This window comes from Protomyctophum parallelum (assembly GCF_964188405.1).
Source record: "Protomyctophum parallelum genome assembly, chromosome: 15".
Classification (NCBI taxonomy): domain Eukaryota; kingdom Metazoa; phylum Chordata; class Actinopteri; order Myctophiformes; family Myctophidae; genus Protomyctophum; species Protomyctophum parallelum.
Window position 1 is genome coordinate 51,048,494 of NC_139710.1, and position 18,733 is coordinate 51,067,226.

At 45.0% G+C, this 18,733-nt stretch overlaps 1 protein-coding gene across 2 annotated transcripts in view; it reads right to left on the reverse strand.

The window, feature by feature from the left end:
- tti2 (TELO2 interacting protein 2) overlaps window positions 1-12,964 on the reverse strand; it is a 17,529-nt gene extending 4,565 nt beyond the window's left edge. The window contains exons 1-9 of one of the 2 annotated variants that reach the window (XM_083783103.1): window positions 12,829-12,964; window positions 9,967-10,211; window positions 8,944-9,248; window positions 8,463-8,629; window positions 6,855-6,912; window positions 6,642-6,770; window positions 6,014-6,106; window positions 3,794-3,987; window positions 1-25 (exon numbers count right to left, since the gene is read on the reverse strand). The exon at window positions 1-25 is cut by the window's left edge and continues 119 nt beyond it. In XM_083783103.1, the coding sequence (XP_083639229.1) occupies window positions 1-25; window positions 3,794-3,987; window positions 6,014-6,106; window positions 6,642-6,770; window positions 6,855-6,912; window positions 8,463-8,629; window positions 8,944-9,248; window positions 9,967-10,204 (1,209 nt within the window). In that variant the 5' untranslated portion in view covers window positions 10,205-10,211; window positions 12,829-12,964. Of the gene's footprint in view, window positions 26-3,793; window positions 3,988-6,013; window positions 6,107-6,641; window positions 6,771-6,854; window positions 6,913-8,462; window positions 8,630-8,943; window positions 9,324-9,966; window positions 10,212-12,828 lie in introns of both variants that reach the window. The other variant, XM_083783102.1, reaches the window with a different exon arrangement.
- Window positions 12,965-18,733: the final 5,769 nt, after the last annotated feature.

The window sequence follows — 18,733 nt, forward strand, 5'->3', positions numbered from 1 at the left end:
ATGTCTGCACACTGCTACGCCCATCCTGCAGGGAGGAGCAGAACACCAACATACTGTACCACCACCACACCACTGTTCATTCAGATGTCTGCACACTGCTACGCCCATCCTGTACCACCATACCATACTGTACCACCACCACACCACTATTCATTCAGATGTCTGCACACTGCTACGCCCATCCTGCAGGGAGGAGCAGAACACCAACATACTGTACCACCACCACACCACTATTCATTCAGATGTCTGCACACTGCTACGCCCATCCTGCAGGGAGGAGCAGAACACCAACATACTGAACCACCACCACACCACTGTTCATTCAGATGTCTGCACACTGCTACGCCCATCCTGCAGGGAGGAGCAGAACACCAACATACTGAACCACCACCACACCACTGTTCATTTAGATGTCTGCACACTGCTACGCCCATCCTGTACCACCATACCATACTGTACCACCACCACACCACTATTCATTCAGATGTCTGCACACTGCTACGCCCATCCTGTACCACCATACCATACTGAACCACCACCACACCACTATTCATTCAGATGTCTGCACACTGCTACGCCCATCCTGTACCACCATACCATACTGAACCACCACCACACCACTATTCATTCAGATGTCTGCACACTGCTACGCCCATCCTGTACCACCATACCATACTGTACCACCACCACACCACTGTTCATTCAGATGTCTGCACACTGCTACGCCCATCCTGTACCACCATACCATACTGTACCACCACCACACCACTATTCATTCAGATGTCTGCACACTGCTACGCCCATCCTGTACCACCATACCATACTGTACCACCACCACACCACTATTCATTCAGATGTCTGCACACTGCTACGCCCATCCTGTACCACCATACCATACTGTACCACCACCACACCACTGTTCATTCAGATGTCTGCACACTGCTACGCCCATCCTGTACCACCATACCATACTGTACCACCACCACACCACTATTCATTCAGATGTCTGCACACTGCTACGCCCATCCTGTACCACCATACCATACTGTACCACCACCACACCACTATTCATTTCATACAACATTTTTTTTGATGGCTGTGCCATCAAAAAAAATGTTTGGTGAAACCATGTGACTTCCATTGGAAATGCATTGGGGTGGCCATTAAACAGTCAATAGTGTGACTGAGCCCTATGGAGGCATAGACAGACAGACAGACAGGTACCTCTCTATGTATTGGGGCAGTAAGGAGGCGTAGACAGACAGACAGGTACCTCTCTATGTATTGGGGCAGTAAGGAGGCATAGACAGACAGACAGGTACCTCTCTATGTATTGGGGCAGTAAGGAGGCGTAGACAGACAGACAGACAGGTACCTCTCTATGTATTGGGGCAGTATGGAGGCGTAGACAGACAGACAGACAGGTACCTCTCTATGTATTGGGGCAGTAAGGAGGCATAGACAGACAGACAGGTACCTCTCTATGTATTGGGGCAGTATGGAGGCATAGACAGACAGACAGACAGACAGGTACCTCTCTATGTATTGGGGCAGTAAGGAGGCGTAGACAGACAGACAGACAGACAGACAGACAGACAGGTACCTCTCTATGTATTGGTGCAGTAAGGAGGCATAGACAGACAGACAGGTACCTCTCTATGTATTGGGGCAGTATGGAGGCGTAGACAGACAGACAGACAGGTACCTCTCTATGTATTGGGGCAGTAAGGAGGCATAGACAGACAGACAGGTACCTCTCTATGTATTGGGGCAGTATGGAGGCGTAGACAGACAGACAGACAGACAGACAGGTACCTCTCTATGTATTGGGGCAGTATGGAGGCGTAGACAGACAGACAGACAGGTACCTCTCTATGTATTGGGGCAGTAAGGAGGCATAGACAGACAGACAGGTACCTCTCTATGTATTGGGGCAGTATGGAGGCGTAGACAGACAGACAGACAGACAGACAGGTACCTCTCTATGTATTGGGGCAGTATGGAGGCGTAGACAGACAGACAGGTACCTCTCTATGTATTGGGGCAGTAAGGAGGCGTAGACAGACAGACAGACAGACAGACAGGTACCTCTCTATGTATTGGGGCAGTATGGAGGCGTAGACAGACAGACAGGTACCTCTCTATGTATTGGGGCAGTATGGAGGCATAGACAGACAGACAGACAGACAGGTACCTCTCTATGTATTGGGGCAGTATGGAGGCATAGACAGACAGACAGACAGACAGGTACCTCTCTATGTATTGGGGCAGTAAGGAGGCGCAGACAGACAGACAGACAGACAGGTACCTCTCTATGTATTGGGGCAGTAAGGAGGCATAGACAGACAGACAGGTACCTCTCTATGTATCGGGGCAGTATGGAGGCGTAGACAGACAGACAGACAGACAGACAGGTACCTCTCTATGTATTGGGGCAGTAAGGAGGCGTAGACAGACAGACAGACAGGTACCTCTCTATGTATTGGGGCAGTAAGGAGGCGCAGACAGACAGACAGGTACCTCTCTATGTATTGGGGCAGTAAGGAGGCATAGACAGACAGACAGACAGGTACCTCTCTATGTATTGGGGCAGTAAGGAGGCGCAGACAGACAGACAGACAGACAGGTACCTCTCTATGTATTGGGGCAGTAAGGAGGCGTAGACAGACAGACAGACAGACAGGTACCTCTCTATGTATTGGGGCAGTAAGGAGGCGTAGACAGACAGACAGACAGACAGACAGACAGACAGGTACCTCTCTATGTATTGGGGCAGTAAGGAGGCGTAGACAGACAGACAGACAGACAGGTACCTCTCTATGTATTGGGGCAGTAAGGAGGCGTAGACAGACAGACAGACAGACAGGTACCTCTCTATGTATTGGGGCAGTAAGGAGGCATAGACAGACAGACAGACAGACAGACAGACAGGTACCTCTCTATGTATTGGGGCAGTAAGGAGGCGTAGACAGACAGACAGACAGACAGGTACCTCTCTATGTATTGGGGCAGTAAGGAGGCGTAGACAGACAGACAGACAGACAGGTACCTCTCTATGTATTGGGGCAGTAAGGAGGCATAGACAGACAGACAGACAGGTACCTCTCTATGTATTGGGGCAGTATGGAGGCGTAGACAGACAGACAGGTACCTCTCTATGTATTGGGGCAGTATGGAGGCATAGACAGACAGACAGACAGACAGGTACCTCTCTATGTATTGGGGCAGTAAGGAGGCATAGACAGACAGACAGACAGGTACCTCTCTATGTATTGGGGCAGTATGGAGGCGTAGACAGACAGACAGACAGACAGGTACCTCTATGTATTGGGGCAGTATGGAGGCGTAGACAGACAGACAGGTACCTCTCTATGTATTGGGGCAGTAAGGAGGCGTAGACAGACAGACAGACAGACAGGTACCTCTCTATGTATTGGGGCAGTAAGGAGGCATAGACAGACAGACAGGTACCTCTCTATGTATTGGGGCAGTAAGGAGGCGTAGACAGACAGACAGGTACCTCTCTATGTATTGGGGCAGTAAGGAGGCGTAGACAGACAGACAGACAGACAGGTACCTCTCTATGTATTGGGGCAGTATGGAGGCGTAGACAGACAGACAGACAGACAGGTACCTCTCTATGTATTGGGGCAGTATGGAGGCGTAGACAGACAGACAGACAGGTACCTCTCTATGTATTGGGGCAGTATGGAGGCGTAGACAGACAGACAGGTACCTCTCTATGTATTGGGGCAGTATGGAGGCGCAGACAGACAGACAGACAGACAGGTACCTCTCTATGTATTGGGGCAGTAAGGTGGCGTAGGCGTGACGGAGGTCCACCTTGGACTCCATCTCCATGTGGGTCAACATCAGCCTCAACACATCGTCATGACGACCGGGCCTCCTGGGGCGGGGGGAGGGGGTCGACGAGCAGGGGGGATTCTCCAGGACCACCAACACGTCCAACAGACACAACAGAACCGACTGAGATAGAGAGACAAACACATTCAACAACAACAACAACAAAGAACAGCAAGACATTAACTGTTTACTTTTGTAACGTTACCAGACCTCTTCCTCAGACCTCTGGTGGCTCGAAATGTTAACTTAAAATCCATTATTATACACTCAAACTGCGTATCAAACAATCGAGTGTAAAATATAAAATATGGGGAATTTTGTCCATAAGCCATTTATTTTTGATTATTGGTATTAGTCATTTTGTTGTGTAGTTACGTTTTTGTCATTTCTGCTCAACTAAAAGTAAAAGCCAGACAATTAAATGGTCAATCGCAATTATTTGTACAATTAATCGTCACGTTAAATGTCATATCACTCATGGTTCAGCAGTGTACATGCCAGGAGCAGTGGTGGAAAGTAACTAAGTACATTTACTTAGACATTTCTTTTTGCCATTTGTTTACTTGGGTAATTCCAATTACCAATACTTCACTAAATCTCAGAGAAAAATATTGCACTTTTACTTTAGTCAATAGCAGCGAGTACATTTGGATTATTATTATTACAAAACATACATGAACCACTTTCAGCCTACATTTCGGCCATTTGAAAATAGCCGCTGAGCTTGTAGATCTGCTATTTTTGTAGATCTGCTATTTTTGTGGATTTGTATACATTTGAAATGGGACATTCTGCATAATGACTACTTTTACTTTTGGTTAAGTACATTTTGATGCCAATACTTTTGTACTTTTACTCAAGTACATCTTGAATTTCAGACGTACTTTTACTATGGCAGTATTTCTACATGGCAGTAGTATTGACAGTTTTACTTAAGTAAAAAAACGTGGATAATTCTCCCACCACTGGCCAAGAGTCCACGTCCAATTTGTGCCAAATAAGTCAGGCAGGAGTCATGAATCCATTAAAGAACGGAACAGAAAAGAACTGACTGAGCCATAAGGGTTCATTCGGTACTGAGCCATAAGGGTTCATTCGGTACTGAGCCATAAGGGTTCATTCGGTACTGAGCCATAAGGGTTCATTCGGTACTGAGCCATAAGGGTTCATTCGGTACTGAGCCATAAGGGTTCATTCGGTACTGAGCCATAAGGGTTCATTCGGTAGTGATGAAACAGAAAAGAAGCGACTGAGCCATAAGGGTTCATTCGGTAGTGATGAAACAGAAAAGAAGCGACTGAGCCATAAGGGTTCATTCGGTACTGAGCCATAAGGGTTCATTCGGTAGTGATGAAAGCGACTGAGCCATAAGGGTTCATTCGGTAGTGATGAAACAGAAAAGAAGCGACTGAGCCATAAGGGTTCATTCGGTAGTGATGAAACCGACTGAGCCATAAGGGTTCATTCGGTAGTGATGAAACAGAAAAGAAGCGACTGAGCCATAAGGGTTCATTCGGTAGTGATGAAACCGACTGAGCCATAAGGGTTCATTCGGTAGTGATGAAACAGAAAAGAACTGACTGAGCTATAAGGGTTCATTCGGTAGTGATGAAAGCGACTGAGCCATAAGGGTTCATTCGGTAGTGATGAAATGTCACATGCAGTTGAAGTAATGATGACGTCATGAGCGGACATGTCCAAATGTTCCACACAAGATGACATTTAAAGGGCAAGCGGACGGATGCACTCGTACAATTAATTAGCTCTGGTCCATAGCTCTACTGCGTTGCATTTAGAGCTATGTTACTCTCGACTTCCGCTGCTCGCATGCAGACCAGCCTCTCGTCTTTAGCGTAAATAAAAAGAACGTTTTTGCTACTCACCAAAACAAAGGCGGGTTGTGTTCATTAGAAAGCCTACTTTCCTTAGGGGGAGCACTCTGAGCCCCCCCCCACCACATGTATAAAAACGTTACTTTTTTGACCCTGACGGTCAACCATAATGGGGTTCAAGTGCTTGTCGTGCGTGCGTTGAGTGCGTGAGTGAGTGAGTGAGTGCGTTGAGTGCGTGAGTGAGTGAGTGAGTGAGTGAGTGAGTGAGTGAGTGAGTGAGTGAGTGAGTGAGTGAGTGAGTGAGTGACCGTACGTACCTGTACCAGTGGTGTGTCGGTGTTATAGAGGTGATTGAACAGAGCCTGATACACAACTTCAGCTCTGTTGAACTGACGCAGCTCTGCGTGGGGCTGGGACAAACAAAACACTGTTACATATACACAATATATACCACACAAAACACTGTTACATATACACAATATATACCACACAAAACACTGTTACATATACACAATATATACCACACAAAACAGTGTTACATATACACAATATATACCACACAAAACAGTGGAGTCCATGAGGCTGATTCCAATACCCAAAATCTCTGCCACTCGCTCACTCACACTCACTCACTCATGGTGAAATTGGTGACCAATATGTGACCATCTTGTGGACTTCACATCACTTACATGAAGGTCTTTAAATATGTGGCCTGAATACCGCTAGGTTGAACTCTGCTAATAAACAAACTGCAATGTTGTGAAATAGCCTATAAAATAGTTTGAAGGTATTAGCGATGCGTTGGAGAGCTTGTAGATCCACAAGTATTGCTATTTTAGAAGTGGGACTGAAGTGGTAACTTAGTTCTTGCCAATTGCCACCCCCCCTATTTCTTTCTGAAGTTACGCCTCTATAGAAGGCTGACGCACGCACACACGCACGCACCACGTTGAGGACGATGTGGTGCAGACATGCGACTCCCAGCAGCCTGTTGTCCAGTCTATGGTTGTCCGACAGCAGAAGAGACGGGGACAGAACACGGTCCAGGACAGGGGACAGCGAGGGACGCCTCACCTGGACCAAGAAAACGCATACATACAGTTAAATAATTCATAATAATAATAAATACTAAGAATGATGCTTAAAGTAAAAACCCACCTGCAGCAGGGTCCAGGAGAACACCAGTTTGACTGCCTCACATCTCTGCCAACGTTCCCTGCACACAGTGGGCACTCGAGTGGTCAACAAACAGGCTCCATACGGAACTATGCATGTACGGTGCAGTGCTTCCTCAGAGTCATGGCTCTGAGGAAGATGTAGCTGACACATGGAACTATGCATGTACGGTGCAGTACTTCCTCAGAGTCATGGCTCTGAGGAAGATGTAGCTGACACATGGAACTATGCATGTACGGTGCAGTACTTCCTCAGAGTCATGGCTCTGAGGAAGATGTCGCTGACACATGGAACTATGCATGTACGGTACAGTACTGCCTCTGAGGAAGATGTCGCTGACACATGGAAACATCAGTGACCTTTACTGGCAACTGCATAAATAAAAGAGGCTTAAATGTGCGAGCTGCTCCTGCGTTTTCTCTTGGACCATTCATGTCTGCCGTTTAGATTGAGCTGAAATCTATTTTATTAGGCATTTCGCTAAATCAAATATACTCTAGTCACTAGTGCCCTGTCTGCAGGGCAAGCAATTATTGATTGCTTGTGTCGAAATGATGTCCCGTTTGGTTGTTACTGGCATGGCCATTTACATGTGTAAGCAATCTAAATTACTTTGATTTTGATCACCATCAATTAGCAATAAGGATGAAGGTGTGTGTGTGTGTGTGTGTTCTGTATTGATTGTGCATGCCGGAGGGAGAGAAAGAAAGAAAGAGTTCATGTCTTTAATGAAGGATCTTGTTTTGCTGCCATTAAATGATTACGAAAACCGTTCAGGAATGACCACCAGTTATATCTAGGCTAAATAAACACCCGTTGAGACTGTATATTAATGGCCGATTCTACAGATTCTAAACTTCTAAATCAGTAGTTCTCAAACATTGTCATTCCCAATATGATGTGTATTTCGCCATAGACTCCCATCTGAAAATGTTTTGTGCCAGGGAGGGAGAGGGTTTATGCCAGGAGAGGGTTTATGCCAGGAGAGGGTTTATGCCAGGGAGAGGGTTTATGCCAGGGAGAGGGTTTATGCCAGGGAGAGGGTTTATGCCAGAAGAGGAGGGAGAGGGTTTATGCCAGAAGAGGAGGGAGAGGGTTTATGCCAGAAGAGGTTTTGTGTTCAAAAATCTATCTTTCAAAGTGTTTCAAAAAATGTTCAAAAATAGCAGATGTCCAATATTTGTGTGGGTTGGGCGGTCATAATGGCTCAGGTGAGTGACACGCAGAAGAAACCCTGAGCCCTGAATCTGAATCATCCATTCAGCTTAACCCATTCTGACCTGAGATCAGATTAATACGAGGTTTCCGCCGGACACACACTGGTCTGATGAACCCATTCTGACCCGAGATCAGATTCATACGAGGTTTCCGCCGGACACACACTGGTCTGATGAACCCATTCTGACTTGAGATCAGATTCTAAAAATGTCAGTCGCTCTTCGATTTTTCAAAAAATAGCAGACCTACAAGCTCGTATCGCGCCACTCGGTGGCGCGATATGAGCTTGTAGATCTGCTATTTTTAAATAGCTAAAGCATAACATGATGCTGACACCAAAATGGGTGCCCGTTCAGAATGGGTTAAACTAACTTGGTCAGCTCCGGTTGGAGAACATCCAGGATTCCTCCAGCGATTCCTCCGCTCTCTCTCTCCCCTCCCAGGAGATGGGGGCCATCCCTCCAGGCGCCGGCTCTGAGCAGCGCCCCCATCAGCTTAGAGGCCGCCTCTCTGGAGACCGCGCTGGTCCACGGCTGCTCCTGGAAGTACAGAGGAAGTGTACAGTACAGTACAGTACAGTACTTTTTATCATAATTCACCAAGGAATTTCTTGTCATTTTATTCATTATATGTTTTTGATTTGTTACACAGTGGTTTCCCACAGTGAGTCAGACTAGGGACCATTTTTTAATCATGCACCAATTTTAAATATCACACGCTATTTTTTCACTAGTTTGGGTCCCAGGGGGGGGGGGGGTGGGGGACATCAAATTTCTCTTTTGGGTATCGAGCTAAAAACACTTTGGGAACCACTTTGTGTGTGAATGCACACATAGCGCTGCCGTGACGGTACCTGGAAGTGGGTGACAGCGAACACGCAGCAAAGAGGCGCCACGGCGTGGAGCAACGACATGCCTTCTCCTTCCCGCGGTGGCGGTGTCTCCAGGGACAGCCACGCCCCCAGGGCGTCCAGCAGAGCGGTCAGCGCGGAGCACGCGGCCAGAGCCCTGGTCGGGACGGGCTCGTAGCAGCTGGCGGGCAGAGAGCCACTGTCCGACTCACAGAGAGGCAGAGCGGCGCAGGCCGTCACACTCTGAACCAGACCAGCGTAGGCTCTCTGACGCTGCTGACCCTCCTCTAGAAGGCCCTCATCTAGGCCTGTCACACTCTGAACCAGACCAGTGTAGGCTCTCTGACGCTGCTGACCCTCCTCTAGAAGGCCCTCATCTAGGCCTGTCACAACAAGTATGGCATTTTAGTGGACAATGGACCCATTAATACCCGGAAGGCATCAGTGTCATTTTAGATTTGCACATTTTCATGATTTTTCTAAAATAGCAAACTCGTAGTGTGGCACAAAGTGATGTGCTATAAGCTTGTATATCTGCAATCTTGTTTAACTAATCTCGACATTGGAACATAATTAATACAAATTACATTTCCGTGCCCAAACAGACATTCTGTGCTCAAACGGACAGACAAACAGACACACATACATACACACAAAGCTGCACTGCTCAAAAGTCAGACCCGTCTGAAGTGAGTGGTGCTGTACTGTACGTAATGTACTGTACTAGCCCTCCTCCCTGGCCTGTGTGTTAGGCTGTGAAACAGTGACACTTGGTGGTGAACAAACGCTATACCGCTATTTCACAGGGACACAGCCACACACATAGCTGTCTATAGGAGTGGTTGCACCACTCAAAAAGTGTACATGGTACACATATGACAAAAAGTTTGTAAAACATATATATGTTTGAACATTTTTCCAACATGGAAACGATTATGATGAATCATTGGTGATTATGCAAAGTCATTGCGATTATCTCAAGAAATTGGGTTCATGCGATTACGTAATTGGGACAGGCGTGCGTACCGTCATCACACTGATTGGTGGATTCGGGAGTGAACAGCCAGTGAGGATCCCCCGTTCTGAACAGCTGCTCCACGAGGCTGATGGCGGCCGCAGCGTCATGGTGGGAGGGGCTCTGTGCTGCACCAATCAGCCCCTCCCGGAGGCGGGCGAGGACCTCTGTGATTGGAGGACCACGACGTGGGGAATCAGAGGGGAGGGAGGGGAGGTGGAGGCCGTCGAGGAGAGACGCCAGGTCCATTCAGAGGCTGGAGCCAGAGAGACACACACACACACACACACACACACACACACAGACAGAGACACAGACAGAGACACACACAGACAGAGACACACACAGAGAGACACAGACAGAGAGACACAGACAGAGAGACACAGACAGAGAGACACACAGACAGACACACAGACAGAGAGACACACAGACAGAGAGACACACAGACAGACACACAGACAGAGAGACACACAGACAGAGAGACACACAGACAGAGAGACACACAGACAGAGACACACACAGACAGAGAGACACACAGACACACACACACAGACAGAGAGACACACAGACACACACACACACAGACAGAGAGACACACAGACAGAGACACACACAGACAGAGAGACACACAGACACACACACACACAGACAGAGAGACACACAGACAGAGAGAGACACACAGACAGAGAGACACAGACAGAGAGAGACACACACAGACAGAGAGACACACAGACAGAGAGAGACACACAGACAGAGAGACACAGACAGAGAGAGACACACACAGACAGAGAGACACACAGACAGAGACACACAGACAGAGAGACAGACAGAGAGACACACAGAGACAGAGAGACACACACAGACAGACAGAGAGAGACACACAGACAGAGAGAGACACAGACAGACAGACAGAGAGACACACAGACAGAGAGAGACACACACAGACAGAGAGAGACACACAGACAGAGACAGACACACACAGACAGAGAGAGACACACACAGACAGACACACAGACAGAGAGACACACAGACAGAGAGAGACACACACAGACAGACACACAGACAGAGAGACACACAGACAGAGAGAGACACAGACAGACAGAGACACACGGACAGAGAGAGACACAGACAGACAGACACACACAGACAGAGAGAGACACACACAGACAGACACACACAGACAGAGAGAGACACACAGACAGAGAGACACACAGACAGAGAGAGAGACACACAGACAAAGATGGAGACAAAGAGAGAGTCAGAGAGACAGACAGAGAGAGACAGACAGACCTGATATTGTTTACTAAATGCTACAAACACCAAGTTGAGACTCTCGTTCTGCAAATCCATTCCCTGCATCCAACGGAAACACCAACCATACCAAACACCAAATTCAAAAGAGACCATTTATGGTTAAAGTGTATCACAAAGGGTCAATTTGGATATTTTGTACGCTCTCTGAGACTGAGTTAGTCAGGGTTTTGCATTGTAGTGAAGTATATTTTAACCAGGGAGAGTACAAGCTCTCCTGTCCGATCCGTGCACAGAGAGTTGAAATACTTTCTAGGCTAACTTGAAGAAGAAGTCGGAGGCAGGCAAGCAGATGATGTTTTCTGAGGTCAGATTAATTTCAGCAGTACAGGTACAGTACAGGTACAGTACAGGTACAGTACATGATATAGACAGGAGCCTGGTTGAGCACCATGGTGGCGCTCAGCCCGTAATGCACACCATCCTTACATTGAGTCAGAATATATAGCTACATGCAAGCTGAGGGACAGAGGCAGTTATTTAGGGCACCTCCTTGAAGGGACACATCAGAAGATTCTGATGTTTTCAAGAACTAACCAGCCTTAGTTGTAAATATCCCCCATTTGCTATCTTTATGATAGAATAGATCAACATTGGCCAGGTTCTCCTGGACTGCCTGCTAAGACCCTAGAGTGTCATGACATAATGTTTAAGCAGATGGTCAGCAGTTGGAAACCACTCATTTGGGGAGGAAGCACAGCAATTTAGGCTTACACTTAGTTAAAATCATAACTAGGGGCCCAGGCCGTAGCGTAACGGTCTGGGCACCGGACTGGTGATCCAGTCGCGGTGTGCCGCGGGTTCGACTCCCGGACCCGACGCGGCCTTTACCGCATGTCATCCCCCCATCTCTCTCCCGTTTCCTGTCAGCCTACTTTCTATCCCTTAAAAAATCAATAAAGGCGTAAGCCGCAAAAAAAATTTCTTTAAAATCATAACTAGGCTGTCCACAAAATATGAGATTATAACAGAATGTGGTTCACAAATATCCTTCAGTAGTTTAGTCCTCCTAAAGTCAAGTCTGTAATAAGCTTGCTTGTCTACAAGGTTATAAACTATGAAGTTTAAGCTATACATAATTTTGTTTATTTATATTATGTGTTTATAAACTGTGTAGGCTATTGCACCGAATCACATTGCTGCATAGCCCCTTTCGGGACCCTACGTAAAACTTTTCTGATATTTTGTTGAGTATTACGTCGAACAAATGTCAGAAACTTCAGTAGCATTTGGGTTCTGCTTGGAGGGCTAATTGCTGCAGTGCACACAATGGTTACCTCCTGGTCCAGAGTAGCCCTCCAAGCAGAACCCAATGGTACTGAAGTTTCTGACTTTTTGACGACACAGACCAAACTCATCAAAATTTCAGAAAAGCTTTATGTAGGGTTCCGAGAGGGGCTAGGTCCAGAGCAGAATCATAGAAGCATTGGCTATGGACCAGAGCTAGTTACGTCTGGGTTTCCGAGCTCTGGTCCACATTATCTCCCAATTTACGGAAATCCGTCAACATAATTGTTCAACATTAAATGAGCATGACAGCATGTTCTTGTTGTTATTATTACCTTTTATTTGATTTCCCTTCACAAACAGACTTAGTGCAGCCAAAACTCCTCAGCGTTGAATTAACGCCATCGTGATGTCAGTCACCGTCGGACATCTTAAGGGGACGGACGATGTGTTGTTCCGCACTTAAATATTTCCGACAGTATTCTCGACAGTATTGTAATGGCTGGCAGAAGATACGACAACCTTCTTCTAATGATGCTTTAATGAACAGTAACAGTTTTTGCTTCCTATATAATGAATTCCTGTTCTGTACTTTAGCTACATAGAAATGTCTATTTGTATGTCTCTAAATGTTTTGATGAATTGAACAATGTGGACCCTGTTGTAAACAAGTGTAATGCTTAATTGGGTCGTCCACTCACAGTTAACAGTCTTTGTATTGAGTTTGTGCTTGAAATGTACTGTAAATTCTGCAAACTGTTAATAAATATTTCAATCAATCAATCAATAAACCCAACAGCTGTATTCCAATGGTCCCGTGATAATAACCATAGACTGTGATACAGTGTGATTATAACAGTTAGTGTTAGTGGACTAGCTCTATGAATGCGTCTATTAGAGCTATGGTCTGGACCAGAGCTAGGTACTTAGGCTGCTACTGCAAATGGAACATGATACAACTCATGGAGTGTTGTTTAATTGATGTTTTACTTTAACCCACCTCACCCCTGCCCACTTTGACAGGCTGGAATGGCTTAGGGTCTACGACAGAGTACAGCAGCTTGCAATGGGTGCAATGGGTCCACCAAAATGTGGAACGCCCTACCAACAGTCATTAAGACATGTGAATCCCTTGACTCCTTCAAAACTGCTCTCTAAGGGCACCTACGGACGGCTGCAATTCGAAACTGGCCCCCGTAAAATCTGAATCCACCCCCACCACCCACCCCTTCCTCCCTTTTCCCCCCCACTGTATAATGTATCTTTTCCCTTTTTATCTCCTTTATGATGAATTCCTGTTCTGTTCTTTGACTATATAGAAGTGTCTATTTGTACGTCTCTAAATGTTTTGATAAATTGAACAAGGTGGACCCTCTTGTAAACAAGTGTAATGCTTAATTGGGTCTCAATTAAGTCTTTGTATTGAGTTTGTGCTTGAAATGTAGTACTGTAATTCTGCAAACTGTTAATAAATATTTAAATCAATTACTACATGTATAACATGACTTTGTTTGACATAATGAGTTTGTTCATTGTTCACAGTACTTTTCTCCTGAGATAGACAATGTGTGACGAACGGCGAACGCAGAAGATATTCTTTTCTTTGCAAAATAGACAACCTAAAAATCGATAAAGTGGTTATTTTAAAATTATTGTTATGCTATGCTAACTAAACTACACTTCGCTTCCCTTTTCTCAATAACCAATTCAATCTGCTCCTCTCTCGATACCTCCTTATAGGCTTAATTCCTACTCTCCCGGTGCCCAATGGTTCTGCAGTCCTGAACTGAAGTAACAATTAAACTACAGCTACCTATTATATTTATCTTTCCTTTCCATCCCTCCATCCATTCACACTTTCATCCCCTGGCTTCTCCTTCATTTCACACCTGTGCTTCCATACCACCACCCAGTGGTGGCAAAAGCACTCAAGGATTATACTTAAGTAAAAGTATCAACACTGCAATGTAGAACTACTCCATTACAAGTAAATGTCCGGAATTCAAAATGTACTTGAGTGAAAGTACAAAAGTATTGGCATCAAAATGTACTTAACGTACACCAAAAGTAAAAGAAGCCTACTCCTTATACATAATTCAAAATTCAAAATTTCAAATGTATAAAGATCTTTTGAAAATAGCTGATCTATTTCCAAATGGCCAAAATGTATAGCCTATAGCCTATAGGGCTGAAGTGGGTAATGTATGTTTTGTAATCGTAAAAGTACAATAGTAGAGTAAAAGTACAATATTTGACTCTGAGATGTAATGGGAGTAGGCCTAGAAGTAAAAGTACTGGAAGTTGGACAAACTCAAGTAAAGTACAAATGCCTCCAAATTGTAACTAAGTACACCATACTGTTCCTCCCCTGATCCCGGTCTGCCATTGAGGCCAAACAGGAAATTAAACATCAGATAGTACTGTACTTCCTGTTAACATGGACACCCAGAGCATTCAGATACATTCGTAGTCTATTGACTTTCATTTCATTAATGTGCTCATTCATTCATTCATTCATTCATTCATTCATTAATGTGCTCATTCATTAATTCATTCATTCATTCATTCATGTGCTCATTCATTCATTCATGTGCTCATTCATTCATTCATTCATTCATTCATTCATTCATTAATGTGCTCATTCATTCATTCATTCATTCATTCATTCATTAATGTGCTCATTCATTCATTCATGTGCTCATTCATTCATTCATTCATTAATTAATGTGCTCATTCATTCATTCATTCATTCATTCATTAATGTGCTCATTCATTCATTCATTCATTCATTCATTCATTAATGTGCTCATTCATTCATTCATTCATTCATTCATTAATGTGCTCATTCATTCATTCATTCATTCATTCATTAATGTGCTCATTCATTCATTCATTCATTAATTAATGTGCTCATTCATTCATTCATTCATTCATTCATTAATGTGCTCATTCATTCATTCATGTGCTCATTCATTCATTCATTCATTCATTAATGTGCTCATTCATTCATTCATTCATGTCATGCACCACATAATCAGGTGCAAAGTCTCAGAAACCTTAAGGTCTGCTAACTCATTCCAGTTAACTGATTACTGCTGCCTTCTTCTATGTTTTGTTTTTTATAAAAAAATTCTAGTGTTGGCAGTCGAGGTTTGCCATTCAGGCATCCGCACTCCAAGTTGATGTCACATTGAATTGCATCTTGTGTTGCACAGTAATTTAAATGTATATTCTATTAACTTTTTAATAAAAAAATAAAAATCCACCGACCCCCATCTTAAAGAGTGTGTGTGTGTGTGTGTGTGTGTGTGTGTGTGTGTGTGTGTGTGTGTGCGTGCGTGCGGTGTGTGTGTGTGTGTGTGTGTGTGTTTCTACTCCCCCCTGTTCTCTTTGTCTTGTCATTATGTTTATTCTCGTCTCTTTCCTTTCTCTTTCTCCAAACTGCGACCCGAGCTGCAGAGCTGCAGAGCTGCAGAGCTGCAGAGCTGCAGAGCCGCAGAGCCGCAGAGCTGCAGAGCTGCAGAGCTGCAGAGCTGCAGAGCTGCAGAGCTGCGACCCGAGCTGCAGAGCTGCAGAGCTGCAGAGCTGCAGAGCTGCAGAGCTGCAGAGCTGTAGAGCTGCAGAGCTGCAGAGCTGCAGAGCTGCAGAGCTGCAGAGCTGCAGAGCTGCAGAGCTGCAGAGCTTCAGAGCTGCAGAGCTGCAGAGCTGCAGAGCTGCAGAGCTGCAGTGTAATAACTGGATTACAAATCCAGAACCTATAGGAACCATTTGTATTCACATGTCCTTTACTGTGTTTCACTTTGATTTACCTTGTTATTGAAATGTTCTGTACAAATAAGCTGGCCTTTGCCTTGCCTCTGATGTCTTTTTAACCGAGAGATCAGATTTATAACGAGGTTTCCGCCGGACACACACTGGTCTGATGAACCCATTCTGACCCGAGATCAGATTCTAAAAATGTCAGTCGTTCTTCGATTTTTCAAAAAATAGCAGACCTACAAGCTCGTATCGCGCCACTCGGTGGCGCGATATGAGCTTGTAGATCTGCTATTTTTTAAATAGCTAAAGCATAACATGATGCTGACACCAAAATGGGTGCCCGGTCAGAATGGGTTAAGAACGACGTCATCTTTTACCGTAAGAGCATAGACAATAATCCCATTAAACTCAAACTGGATCACGCGGCTTTGCAAGTAATCTCTGTGTTGATCGTGTGTAAATCTACGATCACACATCAGACAAACGGGGCAGATGAGAGAGCCGCCTTCAGGCTTAACACAGACAGGAAATACAGTATACAAAACGACTCGCCCCTTTACCAACTCGCCCCCGTGAAATATTTTCATGGAGTTCATTTAGTATTTCCCTCCCTCTCTGAAATTATCTTGTATACAGATTTATTTGATTGTATTAGTAGTCGATCTCTATCCCATTCTGACCTGAGATACGAGGTTTCCGCCGGACACACACTGGTCTGATGAACCCATTCTGACCTGAGATCAGATTCTAAAAATGTCAGTCGCTCTTCGATTTTTGAAAAAATAGCAGACCTACAAGCTCGTATCGCGCCACTCGGTGGCGCGATATGAGCTTGTAGATCTGCTATTTTTAAATAGCTAAAGCATAACATGATGCTGACACCAAAATGGGTGCCCGGTCAGAATGGGCTATACTCTGTAAAATTAAGACAGAATAACATGAATAACAGAGACTGCTTAATTAAGTCAATTTAGGACCTTCTAGCAGTTAATTTTGTTTTATTAAACAGATTTCTTCCATGTAGCCCATGTTTTGTAATGGCATCATCATGCCATTACTCCCGTGGATATACAGAGTGAACTTAACAATGATAAATTAATATAATACTTTTTATATAATCACCAACATGAATTATGTTTGTTATTTACAGCTAGGTAGAGTAGTGGGGCGAGATGGAAAAGGGGCGACCGTACCTGTATCTTTATACAAGTAATTTTTTTTAATTCTGGACTTATACTAGTGTATTTGTATTTCTGCATTGCAGTATTGATACTTTTATTTAAGTAAAAAATGCGAGTATACCTTTACCATCTCTTGCTATCTTAAACATTCCATGAGTAGAAATCTATAAAATCATAACATGGCCATACAATTCTTCCGGTATTCATTTATTAAAGGAAAACCATCACAATAAATCACATTTGCGCTTTACTACTTACAGAATCACATTCTGCAGGATTACGCTGCAGGCTACATCTGGCAAGTAAAACAGAGCACTTTGCCCTATAACAAGGATAATAGCTAACCAGTGTTTAAACCACTTAAACCCTATATACTTCATTGACTGGAGTCCCCCAGGGCTCGCTCTATACAAGGCCCTGTCCATTTAATTTAACCTCTACAACAGAATATCTTTGTCGAAAGTAGACGAAATACAAGATCACATTGCGAGCTCGTAGATCAGCCATTTTCGCCGAATGTTCGCCCCCCAGGTAGGGGGCTGCTATGGTTCCAGTGCTTAATGTTGCATGTACATTTTGACAGACATCTCCCCCCCACGAGCTTTAATGAGACACAGAGGTCTGTGTCAACAAGAGTCGAGTAGCGTGGCCTCTAGGGGCTACGAATGCCAATTCAGAGTCCAGTTTTCAGTGAAGAGGTGACCACCAAAACGGGTGGTTAGTAAAAACATAGAGATGTGTTGTGTGAGCGGTGAGCACCGCGGGCGGCGTGGCGTCATGTTGTAGTTTTAGTAACAAACAGAGAGATGTGTTGTGTGAGCGGTGAGCACCGCGGGCGGCGTGACCTCATGTTGTAGTTTTAGTAACAAACAGAGAGATGTGTTGTGTGAGCGGTGAGCACCGCTGTGTGACCTCATGTTGTAGTTTTAGTAACAAACAGAGAGATGTGTTGTGTGAGCGCTGAGCACCGCGGGCGGCGTGACGTCATGTTGTAGTTTTAGTAACAAACAGATAGATGTGTTGTGTGAGCGCTGAGCACCGCTGTGTGACCTCATGTTGTAGTTTTAGTAACAAACAGAGAGATGTGTTGTGTGAGCGGTGAGCACCGCGGGCGGCGTGACGTCATGTTGTAGTTTTAGTAACAAACAGAGAGATGTGTTGTGTGAGCGCTGAGCACCGCGGGCGGCGTGACGTCATGTTGTAGTTTTAGTAACAAACAGAGAGATGTGTTGTGTGAGCGGTGAGCACCGCTGTGTGACGTCATGTTGTAGTTTTAGTAAAAACAGAGAGATGTGTTGTG